Source organism: Dinoponera quadriceps, unplaced genomic scaffold, assembly GCF_001313825.1.
Source record: "Dinoponera quadriceps isolate SergipeBrazil2010 unplaced genomic scaffold, ASM131382v1 scaffold115, whole genome shotgun sequence".
Lineage (NCBI taxonomy): Eukaryota > Metazoa > Arthropoda > Insecta > Hymenoptera > Formicidae > Dinoponera > Dinoponera quadriceps.
In genome coordinates this window covers 541,010-553,468 of record NW_014554511.1, presented here as the reverse complement: position 1 = coordinate 553,468, position 12,459 = coordinate 541,010, and the positions used below count along the sequence as shown (strand labels likewise).

General features: G+C 41.6%; 1 protein-coding gene across 2 annotated transcripts; it reads right to left on the bottom strand.

Annotated features, from left to right (window-relative positions):
* Positions 1-679: 679 nt before the first annotated feature.
* Positions 680-11,618, bottom strand: LOC106751647. Of its 2 annotated transcripts, XM_014632612.1 has the most exons (5): positions 11,602-11,618; positions 11,300-11,508; positions 4,569-5,635; positions 2,229-3,878; positions 680-947 (listed from the first exon to the last, which is right to left on the bottom strand). In XM_014632612.1, the coding sequence occupies exons 2-5, from the start codon at positions 11,333-11,335 to the stop codon at positions 824-826; spliced, it is 2,877 nt and encodes a 958-aa protein (XP_014488098.1). In that variant the 5' UTR covers positions 11,336-11,508; positions 11,602-11,618; the 3' UTR covers positions 680-823. The 2 variants fall into 2 exon arrangements, with proteins under 2 accessions (XP_014488098.1, XP_014488099.1); XM_014632613.1 differs by having other exon boundaries at positions 11,300-11,609.
* Between the last annotated feature and the right edge of the window lie 841 nt (positions 11,619-12,459).

Sequence of the window (12,459 nt, the reverse complement as noted above, 5' to 3'; positions counted from 1 at the left end):
CATTAAATAAAGTCGCCTCAATGGCAAGTATGTACAGTTTCGGTTCAACACCGACTCGATGAGAACATGTTACTGTCACGAAATCGTTGCGTATAAAATTTAACGAGAGAATATGCTCCCGCGGATTTCGAGCGGAAGTTTCTCGCTTTGACTCGATCGTCCACAAAGTATCCGTACTCGAGTAACTAAATTGAAAAAACCAAGAATTCACGTGGAACAATGAAAATCTAAGGCTCATATACAAAAATACGTGATGTAATCAACAAAGAACGTGAGATAATCATTCGCGGAATAACAAACCTGTTTCAATTCTGATTTTCTATGATATCGAACGAAATACTCGAAACAATACCGTTCACAAAATATAACCTAACAAATCGATATTATTTTAAATGTTTTGTCTAACACAGAAGAAGATCTGGTTTGGTATCAAAACGCTTGTAGCTCCGTAGTTGATTAATTGCACTATTTATTTATTGCACTGAGAGAAAAAATAGCTAAGCAGTAAAAATGGTAGGTACTAATAACAGATTTATTTAAATCTTTCCCTAAATTTTCTCACCAAATAATAAATAAAGAATTGCTTTCATAAAAAGCTAGATTTAAGAAATGTATATTTTTTTTCACTTGAGAACAATTTCTTTCTCAATTAAAAAATATGTATATTGATATGAGAAAATATATTATTACTAGCAACCAATAAATAAATATTTTTTTCGATATTTTTTCTCTCAGTAAACATTACGCGCTACTCTTCGTGCTCTTTCATAAGCCCGTTTAAACCGGATATCCTTCACTTAATTTGAAAACTTGGCCGCCGCGTCTAGAAGAAGACGTTCCCCGGTCGCGCCTGCGGGCACAAGAAGCTAGAGCAGTCGTGTCTCCTCACGGCGTGCATGACCTCCTCGAAATGGCCGGACACGTGAACAACTGCTCCAGGCTGGATTCTGCAAAACGCCGGCGATTAGTTAGTTACTAGCATGATTAGCTTGGAAGGCTCGTTAGAAAGCCGGAGATACACTTCGACAAATGATCGATACCATACGCGGCTAATTGCTAATTACGTGTTCACTGGCTCGTGAATTCTCTGATCCTTCGGCATTCCTTGGCGCGTACTATTAACGATTTCTCGCTCCGATTAACTCGCTTTCTTTAGGGCGGAGACCCCGGCTCAGAGATACCCGCTGAGATGAAGGAAGCATTAGATCGGATCCCCGATTACATTAACACGTTGATCGCTGATTGATCATACAAACATCTAACTAACGATTAAATCACTCTGAACAGCAAATAAATATATAACAAATAAATATAATTATAGAGTACCTCGTTTTATTAGCTCTTTATTGACCGTACAGCCCACATTTTGTACATGCAATTATTTATTAATGCAGGAAAAGCATTAAAACTTGATATGATAAACCGACTATTCATGTTCCTAGGTTGTAAAGTATTGAATTCCGTCGGATAGAACCTGAATTTCATCCACTGGGTATAGTAACTGAAGTGGCAGTATGCAAGTTGTATCTATTATTAGCGTCGTTTGATTTTTCGTTGTGCTAAAGTTCTTTTCAAGTATCTTTTTGTGAAAATTCAAGTAAACAAATCATTGGTAGGTAATTTAACTGACGTTGTTATTTTATAGTGCGAGTTTTTAAAAGCGTTAATAGAGAGAAAGAAAAAGGGAGAGGACTGGAGACAACTTATTTGATTGCTAACCGAGACACTGATAAAAATTCCGAGTCAATTGGAGTCGCGCAAGATCGTAGAGAACTGAAAAGGCAAACGACGAGCTAAGTGAATTATCATGTCGGCATCGTGCGAGTTTTCCCTTCCTCTTCCTTTTTCCGGTATGTTTTCTCCTCCCCCTTCCTTCTCATTATTCAGCCTTTTCCTATCACATGTAGGTAACGCGATAGCAGACAGGGCGCAGTGTGTGCATACACAGTGAAACTATGCTAAGAGGTAAAAGTCGAATCAGTCAGTAGGACGTCGCCGGCGAAAGCTGAAAGAAAGTTATCCACGTTTGGCTATAGTTCCGTTCGACCGGCTGTTATCGTAATGCCTCTCGGAATGCCCGATAGTTAACTGCGACGAGAAGGACGCATCGATTTATCATGATTACGACAGTATTTTTCCTCTATACATATTTTATAAAAACATCCCAGTGACAAGCTATCCGAATGTCGGAGGTATCAAGACTTTTCTAACCAGCACGAACTACTCACAGTCTCAGCAACGCCTCCATTTTTTTCTCCATGAGCACCGCGGCGTCGGGGCCTCTTTCTATCATCGTGTCGCAGAATATCCTTTTAGCGCAGGGTGTATTGGTCCAGTCGCCTTGCACATGAGCGACCTCGGCTACTTCCGCGTTCTCCAGATTCTGCAGCGCGTCCTCCAGTTCCTGGTCGACACTTCGCTTTCGTCGCCTGTTGTCCGTACCGTCCTGAGCAACCTCTTCGCTGATGGCTGTACCCTGCGCGAAATCACGCCGCCCGAGAGTCGCGTTTCCCAACATCGAGAGAGCATCGCTAACCTGTTGTCTGCCTAATTGATGTTCTCTATCGTCTTGCGTCAACGAGGGTGATGTCGCGTCTCGCGAGTTATCAGCTGCGGCGACTCTCACGGTGTTCTCCAACGCGTTCTGTTGATCCAGGTTTTCCGACGGGATCGAGCCGTCGTCTTCCACGACTAGAATGGTGTTCGCACCCCGCTCCTTAATCTTCCTCGACAGCAAAAACTCGCTGATATCGGCGCGTCCAGGCAAATCGATTTCCACAATCTCGCTGATGGAGTCGGCGCCTTTGCGCTGAAAACGCTTGCTGCGTACGAGGTTCCTCAAGTCGCTCTCCGCCCTAAAGATGTCCAGGTAGTCGAGGCTCCTCCTCCTACGTCCGCTAGTCTCCACATAGTGCTTCTCGTCCACCAGCTGCCTGCTCTCACGATTCTCCACTCTCTCGGAGTTTTGCTTGTCCTCCTCGAGAACCAAGAATACTCCGTCGTTTGCAACTTCGTCCTCAGTTTTGTCGTCGTCATGCGACGTTGGGACGTTCCGTAGAAGATACAGAGTCTGCGGCGTGGCTACGTTCTCCTCGAGCCCGAAGGCTCGCTTGTGCTCGATCGAGTCATCCGAGCGTTTCAGAACGTCCACGTCGAGGTAACGACCGACCGCCACCGCGCCTATGCCGAGTGCGGCGCCTGACGCAACGAGTCCCAGAGCCGGTATCAGAATGCTGGTGCCGGGGCTCACCGTGCCGATCTTGTTTTGCGCCTCTTTCGACAGGCCGAGATTCTGCGAGATCTTATGGGTGGCCTCCACCAACGGGTCGATTACCGGTCTGGTGAACTGTGAGACCCGCTCAACGCCGGTGGAGAATTGGTTCTTCAGGTTCTCGGAGATCTTCACCCAGAAAGGTGGCTCGTTCGGTCGTTTCAACCCATAGAAGTGTTGGTTAGGGTAGTAGTTCTTCGTGGTGTAGCTGTCAACGATGTTCTTGTCGTTGAGCACATATTTCTTCTTGTGACGCTGCTCGGTGAAAGAATGTTGATTCTCCGGGAAGTTATCCGGCCGACGTTTCTCGTTCTTCAGGATCTTGGCAGGCTGCACGCCCAACTCGGGGTGGGCGTACTGGAGAACTGGTGCTCGTGCGCTCGATTTCAATGCCACTGGCGCGATCATTTGGCTATTGGAAGTATAACGCTGGGAGATCGGGTAGTTCACAACGCTCTCTGGATGCAGCATCCGCTTGTGAACGCTCGCACGGTACTGCTCGTTACGCGCCTCGTACACCTCTGCCTTCAGAGCTTCGTTCTTGTAATTCCGCGGATCCCACTCGAAGTACACGTTGCGACCCTCCTCGTCGTAGTTGCGGCCATACCTGATGATGCGCAAAGAATAGCAAGATCGCGTGTCTTCGGGAAAAGATATACAAGTGTTTCTATTGATCTCGACGAGCTATGGATAACAAATAAAAATTACAAATCTTTTTTCGCATCAATTTTCTCAAACGTTCAAAACTTAGAGCAATCATCGAAGGAAATCAGATCAAATTCATTGCCTTTGAACCTGTGAGATGTATAGAAAATATATTTTCCATCAAAATATTACGGAAATTCTTTTGATAACCATATATAAAGGTGACTTTTTCTTCGAGGCCTTGAAAAAGATATTTAAATATTTTAGCACCCTTCTGCGGCTTTGACATTAACGTATTCTAAACGCACTTGACATAAGGCAATAATAAACGTAATTCCCAAAGAAGGTAGAGAATACGGTGACTGACGATAATAAGTACGACATTGTATTCGTTATTCAAGGAAAAAACGCCGCTAAAGCATGCGATTTGTTTTTATTTTTGCAAAGGAGCTGTAACACTTGTAAATATTGGTCTGGACATTTTAAACATGGTGATTTTGATGACCGAACTCACTACTTTTACTAGCGTAGAGATTCAGGATACAATTTTGGTGTTAACCAATTATTAATATTTCAACTAAACCTATTTTAGCTCCTATTATGTTGTGGAATTAAACATTTAACATAGAACGAAAATTCCGACTCAGCTTACCTTCGATTGATATCCTTGAAGAATTTCTCGAATTTCAGTTTCTTGTCCGCGCTGTCGTTGGAATACGGTATCCCGACGGTGGACTCGGTACTTGGGCTGCTCTCGGCTATCAGCTTGTTGTTGATAACCCGAGCGTTCCGCCAGGTTTGTATCTTGTCTATGGGCTCATCGGGTACCCTCGTGCCGTGAACCACCAGTGTACCGTCGCTGTCTAACGACATGGGAGATCTCTTCGGCACCGCCTTCACATTAATCTCCGATCTGACGATCACCTCCGGCGGTACGTCTTTGCCGTCTCGGTTTTTAGACAAGTTTGCGCCGATGTTCGTCCTCGTCAATGGCCAGGACTGACGCGGTAGGTACGTGTAATAAAGGGCCCGCTCGTCCTTGTCGCCACGATTTTCCAACTCAAGATTCCTCTGGCTGCGATCCTGAAAGTGCCGAATAAGCAGAATTCCACCGCCGAATCCAGCCTCCTTGAATCTGTCGTAACTCGTCCTCTCCTCGCCTGCGGTATTCAGGCTCGTCTGCAGTGGTTTCCAATTTCGATACTCCTCCACCTCCTTCTGCTCCTCCTCCTTCTCCTCCTTCACCTCTGTCGACTGTTCCTGCTTCAGAGCTCTGCCATCCACGTCCAGCGGCGTCCAATTGCCGTAATCAATCAAGCTGGCCGATTGATTCCTCTCGATATTGTCGTTATTAGTTTCGAAGGATTTGGAGAACGTCGCCCTGATCTGTTCCACTTGAGCTTTCTCGAGTCTCCTGACTTCGTTCTTCTTCTTAACATCGGTTCCATCCCAAGAATCGTTTTTCTTTTCTACAGTAATGCTGGACTCTTCTTGAGGAAGCTTTGGTTTCGAATTGTCGAAACTGATTGACGACGATTTGTCTCGTCGCTTGACGATCAGAGTGGCTAGGTTGCCTTCGCTCGTGCGTACTTTCAGCTCCTCTGTCTCGCCTGGGAGGCTTCGAGAGATTTTCAGCATCGTCCGGGCATAGCTCGGCTTCGGCAACTCACCGTCGCACGCGCCTAATGCTAAGGTCGCGAGAAGCAGCAGCAAGACAGTCTGAAATCGAATTCCACCCATAAATCCCAGTACTTCATCAATATTAAATCGGTATTGGCATCTAGTATTGTTAACTACAAATCGATACGGGGTCAGTACCTCGCCAGCAGTTATTTCCTAATTAGGCAGCTATTTGAGATTCGTCTAGACATTTTGAGAGATGTATTCTCGATCGTCGACTCGGTGACTTGGTCGAGACATGAGGCGACACGCATTGCCTCCAAGGTGCATTGTAACTCTTTCATCCGAAGTTGTGTACATACGTGATTACGGTTGGACGCGATTGAAGCACGGACGCCCAGCATGCGGAATGAGCTTGAAAAGGTTTTCGAAAGTCGACCTTACGAGTTTCTAGAAACACGTAATTCGCACACTCATTTGCATTCGTGACATACAAACGAGTATGCAACGCGAATCAACAGAATGGAGGATTGAAAAACTGCATATATAATCCAATAAAAATCAATTATATTGACAAAGACCCTGCTATTTTAAGTGTTATTATATATACATAAATATACGAGGGCGGTCTGATCAGTAGTAGGATTTGAAATGAAAATTTCAAAATTTCGGAAAAATTTCGATTTATTTTTCAACATAGTCCCCTTTCACTTCTATACACTTCTTTCAACGGTGCTGTAGCTTTTTAATACCCTCTAAAAAGTATGATTGTTCAAACTCTGCCAAATAAGCGTCTACCTCAATGATGACTTCCAAATTCGACGTGAATTTCTGCCCTGCGAGACATTTTTTCAAGTTGGGAAACAGAAAAAAAGTCGCTTGAGGCCAAATCTGGAGAATATGGAAAATGGGTGAGCAGTTCGTATCTCAATTCGACCAGTTTAGCTGTAGAAATTGCGAATGAATGTGCTAGTGCATTGTCGTGATGGACCAGGACTTTCTTCTTTGCAAGATGAGGCTGTTTCCTTTTCTGTCCCACGAATTGTCCCAGCAAATCATTGTAGTATTGATAGATCTTCCCTTGTCCAAATAATCGATGAGGATTACACCGCGGGAATTCCAGAATACCGTAGCCATCACTTTTCCGGCCGATGGGACCGTTTTGGCCTTCTTCGGAGCTCTTTCGCCAGGTCAAATCCACTGTTTAGACTGCTGCTTGGTGTATAGTGATGGACCCACGTTACATCTACAGTCACAAAACAATGCAAAAACTCCGCCTGATTGCGCTGAAACAGCTCCAAACACATCTTCGAAATGACTATCCGATTTCTATCTATCCGACTCTTGGTGACTATCCGGTTTTTGGTCCATGGCGAGCAACCGCGGCACCCATCGCGCCGATAACTTTCTCATGTATAATATATCATGTATGATATGTCCTGTGTATTCTTTCGAGATCTTCACTATGTCTACTATCTCACACACCTTCACCCGACGATCGGCTAATATGATATCGTGCACTTTTTCGGCAAAATCATCGGTAGTAATCTCTTTTGGCCGCCCGGGACGGTCATCATCAACGATGGATGTGCGACCACGACGAAACTCGGCGTACCATCTAAAAATAGTGCTTCTCGAAGGAGCAACACCCCCGTAAACGGCTTCCAATTTTTCTCGGATTTCTTGACACGTTTTTTCATCCAAATAAAGAAAACGAATCACCAAACGATATTGCTCTTTTTCCATATTGACGACAATGACTGAGGCATTCACTTTAAGCGGCTGCCAACAAAAAACTAATGGACGGATAAGATTGAAATTTTGGCAGGCATTGTTTGAAAGGTGGCTATATGATGGTAAAACCGGTTTCGCTGCAGTGGCGCCACCATGCGTAAATCCTACTACTTATCAGACTGTCCTCGTATATATGTATATATAAACCTAATTTAACTATTCTTCTTCTAAATCATACATAATTTTGCATAATTAAATTTTAACTTTAATAAAATAATTTAATTTTCATTCAATTAGTTTAGATAATTTTTAATTATATTAATTATAAAGGCTGTTCAATTTAAAAATAAATTAATTTACATAACCCTGATTAATATTTCGATACAATTATATCAAAGTAGTTTGTTATAGTATTCGCATTTCGGTATTATGACTTTGAGAAAAAAATTGTCCTACTTTTGGTAAATTTTTTTCGGGACAACCAGTCTCGAAATTTCAGCTTTATCTTATAATCGTTCAACACAGTAAGACCTAAATAACAAAATAGTTTCAGTTTCAATAATTTAATTTAATCTTATTTTGTCTACCTGATAATGTCCTCAATTTTCGTTTTCGTAGTTTTTAGTTTCAAAATAGGTTGTTGAAAGTAACAATGAAATTAAATCTACGGAATGAAAAATTCAAGAAAGAGAAGTTCATCAGTATCATTAAAATAGGTTTTTATTATTCTACAAGCCACTTAAGTAGGTGCAAACTTTAAACTTCTTTAAAGTAGTATCAACATTTCAATTCGGGAATACATGTCCATTATTGTTGGCCTTACAGGCCTACTCATTTTTATCAAAAGAAATCGTTTGGTTAGGAGAATTTTGCAACTGAACGAGGATGTCGCGAATTTTCACGAGGAGTATCGGCACGTCACGATATTCGCAAATCGGCCGTAGCAGCAACAGCGCTGACGCGACGAGAGAAATTTAATAGCTCGTGGAAATTGTTGGCATTCTTTCTCGCGATTGGAAAATAGCAATGCAGTAATCGGGCGACGGGTTACTTTCTATTACCAAAGTGACGATTACCCCTGACGGGAATTACGTCTGTCCCACGATCATCGCGTGGTGTCAGTCGCACGGATTCTATTTCAACTTTGAATAGCTCAAAATTAAACAGATGCTCATTAATGGGAAATCCGCGGCGCCTTTTCGTTCTTCATCTTCGTATCTTTTTTGTAGCAGGAAAAAGATACACTTTCTAATCGCTCGCTTATATACGAACGTGTGCTTTGGGACAAAAAGTTGGTAAAATGAAATAAAATCACGAAAGGTGGCTGGACCATGCTCCGCCGACAAGTGAAATGGAACGACATGCTTTCCCCGCACACGACCGCGCGATTCTTCGCTCGCGCACACGTACACGCGGCGCATGAGACGATCCACTTTTTCCATCCCGGTGACTTTCGATCACTGATTGTCAACTATCATCGATGCCTGGCACAATAACGAAGCGAAAAGTCGCTCCTTCATATACCGCACGTTGCCGACTCGTTAGGAAATTTCGACAATCGTGGCCAATCGATTGGAAAGTTATCCGATTTCAGCGGAGACTGAATCGCCGATTATATTTTCCCACATATATTTAATAGCGTTCAATCATATCCTCAAATTTGATAAAGAAATAAAAGGCCAATAAGAATCTCTGCAGTGCAATAAAATAAATTAAAAATATATTATACAACACTGATGTGCGAAAGGTATTTATATATTATATATATTATATATTATATATTTGTTCAGATGTTTCCTAACTTGAACCTTCTTCAGTGAAATATGCAATGTAAAGTGTTAATATCAATAATCGAAATAAACAATATGATCGTAAAGTTGTAATAATAAACGAGGAAACGGGTTGGCAGCCTGTACACACACACGTACACTTTACTAATAAATAATCAATTCGGAATTATAAGGTATGTATAGTAAGAGCGTGTGAATGCAAAATAAATATATATTAGCAGGTCGATGAAAAATTAATCTCGGTTAAAAATTAATTTAACAGAAGGATGATATTAGGAGTTTGCAAAAGTTCGCCTCAGTTTAAATTACGTTTCTTTTATTAACTATATGAAATAGGACATGTTCGATTAAAGTATTAAACACCGTTATCCTCACTTTTGGCACATAATTTGTGCCTTCAGGTAACTTCGCATCTGCAAATTGCTGACTCATCAAACCAATGAAATTAACGGCGATTCAATAAATATTTACAGATCTCTAATAAGTGATAAATAATATCTTTATTTTTCCATTGAATTAAATTCTTACGTAACAGCGTTAGTAATGTTAGTTTATCATCTATTCATTCTATGAATATTCAATCCGGAATTGTTTGCCTCAATCACACATATCGTGCATTCTTATGCAAAACAGCATTTTCAAGATTTCCCTTTAACTTTCTCTTTCTCTCTCTCTCTCTCTCTCTCTCCCTTTCTTTCTCTTTCTCTCTCTCTCTCTCTCTCTCTCCATCTCTTATGTTCTCCACCGATGGATTTGAGAAACTGCATCTATGCTGCAATAATTAAGCGACTAAGTTGAATTACCCGCGAACAAAGGAAGCAGCACACCGTTGCGGCGATGGCTAATTCGAGCGAATTTCATTGTTGCAGAGAACGAATCTCGGCTAGTTATTTCGCTAGATGGACATCGGTGTGTTACATTAGAGCGCATCGGACAGCATGGAATCATACAGGCATGCGTACACGCGCATAGAATGGCACCGATGCATGTCACCCCGCGGTTTCCGCTCCAGAAAGTCCGTAGGTCGACGTTAATTACACGGCAATTAAGCCGATCTAGTTCCTCTTTTCTCTCTCTTTCTCTCTCCTCCGATATCCATCGGTGGCCATCCATTCGGAAACAGCTCACGCCTAACGTCGTCAACCGATCGCGATCGATCATCATCACGGTCATACCAATTTATGGCGGAGCGTGAGTATCAGCGGGCTCGATATTCGAGAAATTTAACGCAATAAATCGAACGCATGAAATCGTTGAAATCACGGCTCGTTGTTACGATGATTGTAAACGGAGATAAGATGAAGATAATAGGCGTGCGTGCGTGCGTGCGTGCGTGTGTGACGTAACACAAACCCATTCGTTATTTCTGTCTCGCGTGTTAATTAATCATAGTACACGTCGCTTTGGTTTTAAAGTTCTAAGCTTCCATTCATGAATCTGGCAAGAGAGAGAGAGAGAGAGAGAGAGAGAGGGAGGGAGAGAGAGAGAAATGTAACATGTGATTATTATATTGAGAAAAAAGCGATTGGCTTGACAAAATCGACGATTACCCTTATTCACAAAAACATTATGTTCACTGAACAAATTATGCGTTAGCGCAATAATATGTTACATTCATATAATTGATTAACTCCCAATCATTGAATCAATTAGTAACTTATCACAGCAATTATACATCGAAAAAAATTATTACGTTCAAGTAAATATTTATTTATAAGGAATATTGAAGAAGTTTTTTTTATTTACTTAATCCAAATAATCTAAACGAAATAAACTACTTTAATATTCCTTAGTAAATATTTGCTTGAACATAGCAATTTTTTTAGTATATAATTTGTTCAATAGATTAAACGTTGTGCTTGAAAAATTTATGTTCACTTAAACAAAATTTTGTTGATTTCACCACATTTTTTTCTCAGTAATGTAATGTCCCAAGGACGCCCCATGAAAATAAAAATAAAAATAATTAGTTGCCAATAGAAGGGACAATATTAATGAGATTGGCAGTCTTCCTCTTGTGCGACAAATTATATTTTAAATTGTCGACTTATTGTATATTTTTCTGGGTGTTTTTCCGATAGCACTCAAAGATTACTGGATCAAGGAGAATTCGGTTTTTTGACAAAATCTCTCGTTTAAAGATATTTGGAAGTTCGCACAATATCCCGTAGAAATCATGTTCCAATATTAAGCGCATCACACATATATTTAGCGATCCGTGAAAATCGGAAGACCCTACCTGAAGTCTTCTTGTCGTCATAGCCGTTTTCGTCATATTTCCTAAATCTTCTTTACAGCAGTCTTCAAAGAAAAATAAAAGGGAGGAAGAAATGTGTCCGGAGAAGCTTCTTCTTCTTCTTTGTATTTTTCTTCCTCTCAGGACTGCATGATCCGCGAAAATCGAACGATCCTGTCCCTTTGGTAAATGTTGTGGTCACCGGAGAGTCCCTTCGCAAAAAAAGGCTCGGAGATGAAGAGAAAGAGAAGCACGAAAGCGACGGCAGGGAAAAGGAAAAGAGGAGACGACGTGCTCCTACGCACCTGTTGACTCCCGGAATATCTTCGCGAGACTGACGGAGGCGCTCAGCCGGCGGCTCCTCGTGCGCCCGAGCGACGTAGGAGCGAGACTTCTCTTCGACCTACTTCTCGCGCCCGCCTTCGCCTTCTTCCGTGGCGGCGCGAAACGTCCTCGCTCAATCCTTCCGGGCCGGTTCTCCTCTTATCGTTAAATATCGAGGGAAGAGCCGCAGGGGAAATGGATGAAACGGCAATCAGCCTGTTACTAATCGCGAATTACAAATACGATTGTCGGTCGATTACAAATTACGTCCGTGATTGCGACCGCAATAACCGATGATGATGATGGTGATGATGATTTCCGTACGAGATTGAAGCGATGTCTCAAGCGGAGAGAAAACTGTGCCATAACCGACAGAAAATCTTTTCGTTTCATTCTTTCACAGCCGAAAGCGGCTCGGGACGCGTTTGATTCTCACGTATTCCAAAAAGCGAGAGCAACGAACAGAGGAATGAAAGAGAGAGAGAGAGAGAGAGAGAGAGAAGGGGAGACCGGTATTTAAATGTATTTTTTAAGCAGATTTCAGTTCTCGGTTTAAATATCACAGTTTGCTAAGACTAACAAGTAAATAAATATGTAATTTACATCTTTTTGGAGATAGATATCGTTCTTTCGATATTTTTTCCTCCCAATTTATAAAAATTATTCTTGAATAATAAGAATATGATATCCTAAGGAATTATATCGAATTTTTTTATATATAAATAAGAGTTATCTTTATACAAGATTATATATTCTTACATATATATATATACATTATATATATATATATATATATATGTTTGAAATTATAATAGAATATGTAAGAAAGGATCAGATGA

What these genes read in the sequence shown, in the direction of transcription:
- LOC106751647 (XM_014632612.1), bottom strand. Translation starts at nt 11,335, where the DNA reads ATGACGAAAACGGCTATGACGACAAGAAGACTTCAG. An exon ending in TTCAAGGATATCAATCGAAG is followed by an intron (nt 3,879 to 4,568) that starts GTAAGCTGAGTC and finishes GCGCATCATCAG; the next exon opens with GTATGGCCGCAACTACGACG. An exon ending in ATGGAGGCGTTGCTGAGACT is followed by an intron (nt 948 to 2,228) that starts GTGAGTAGTTCG and finishes GGCGTTTTGCAG; the next exon opens with AATCCAGCCTGGAGCAGTTG.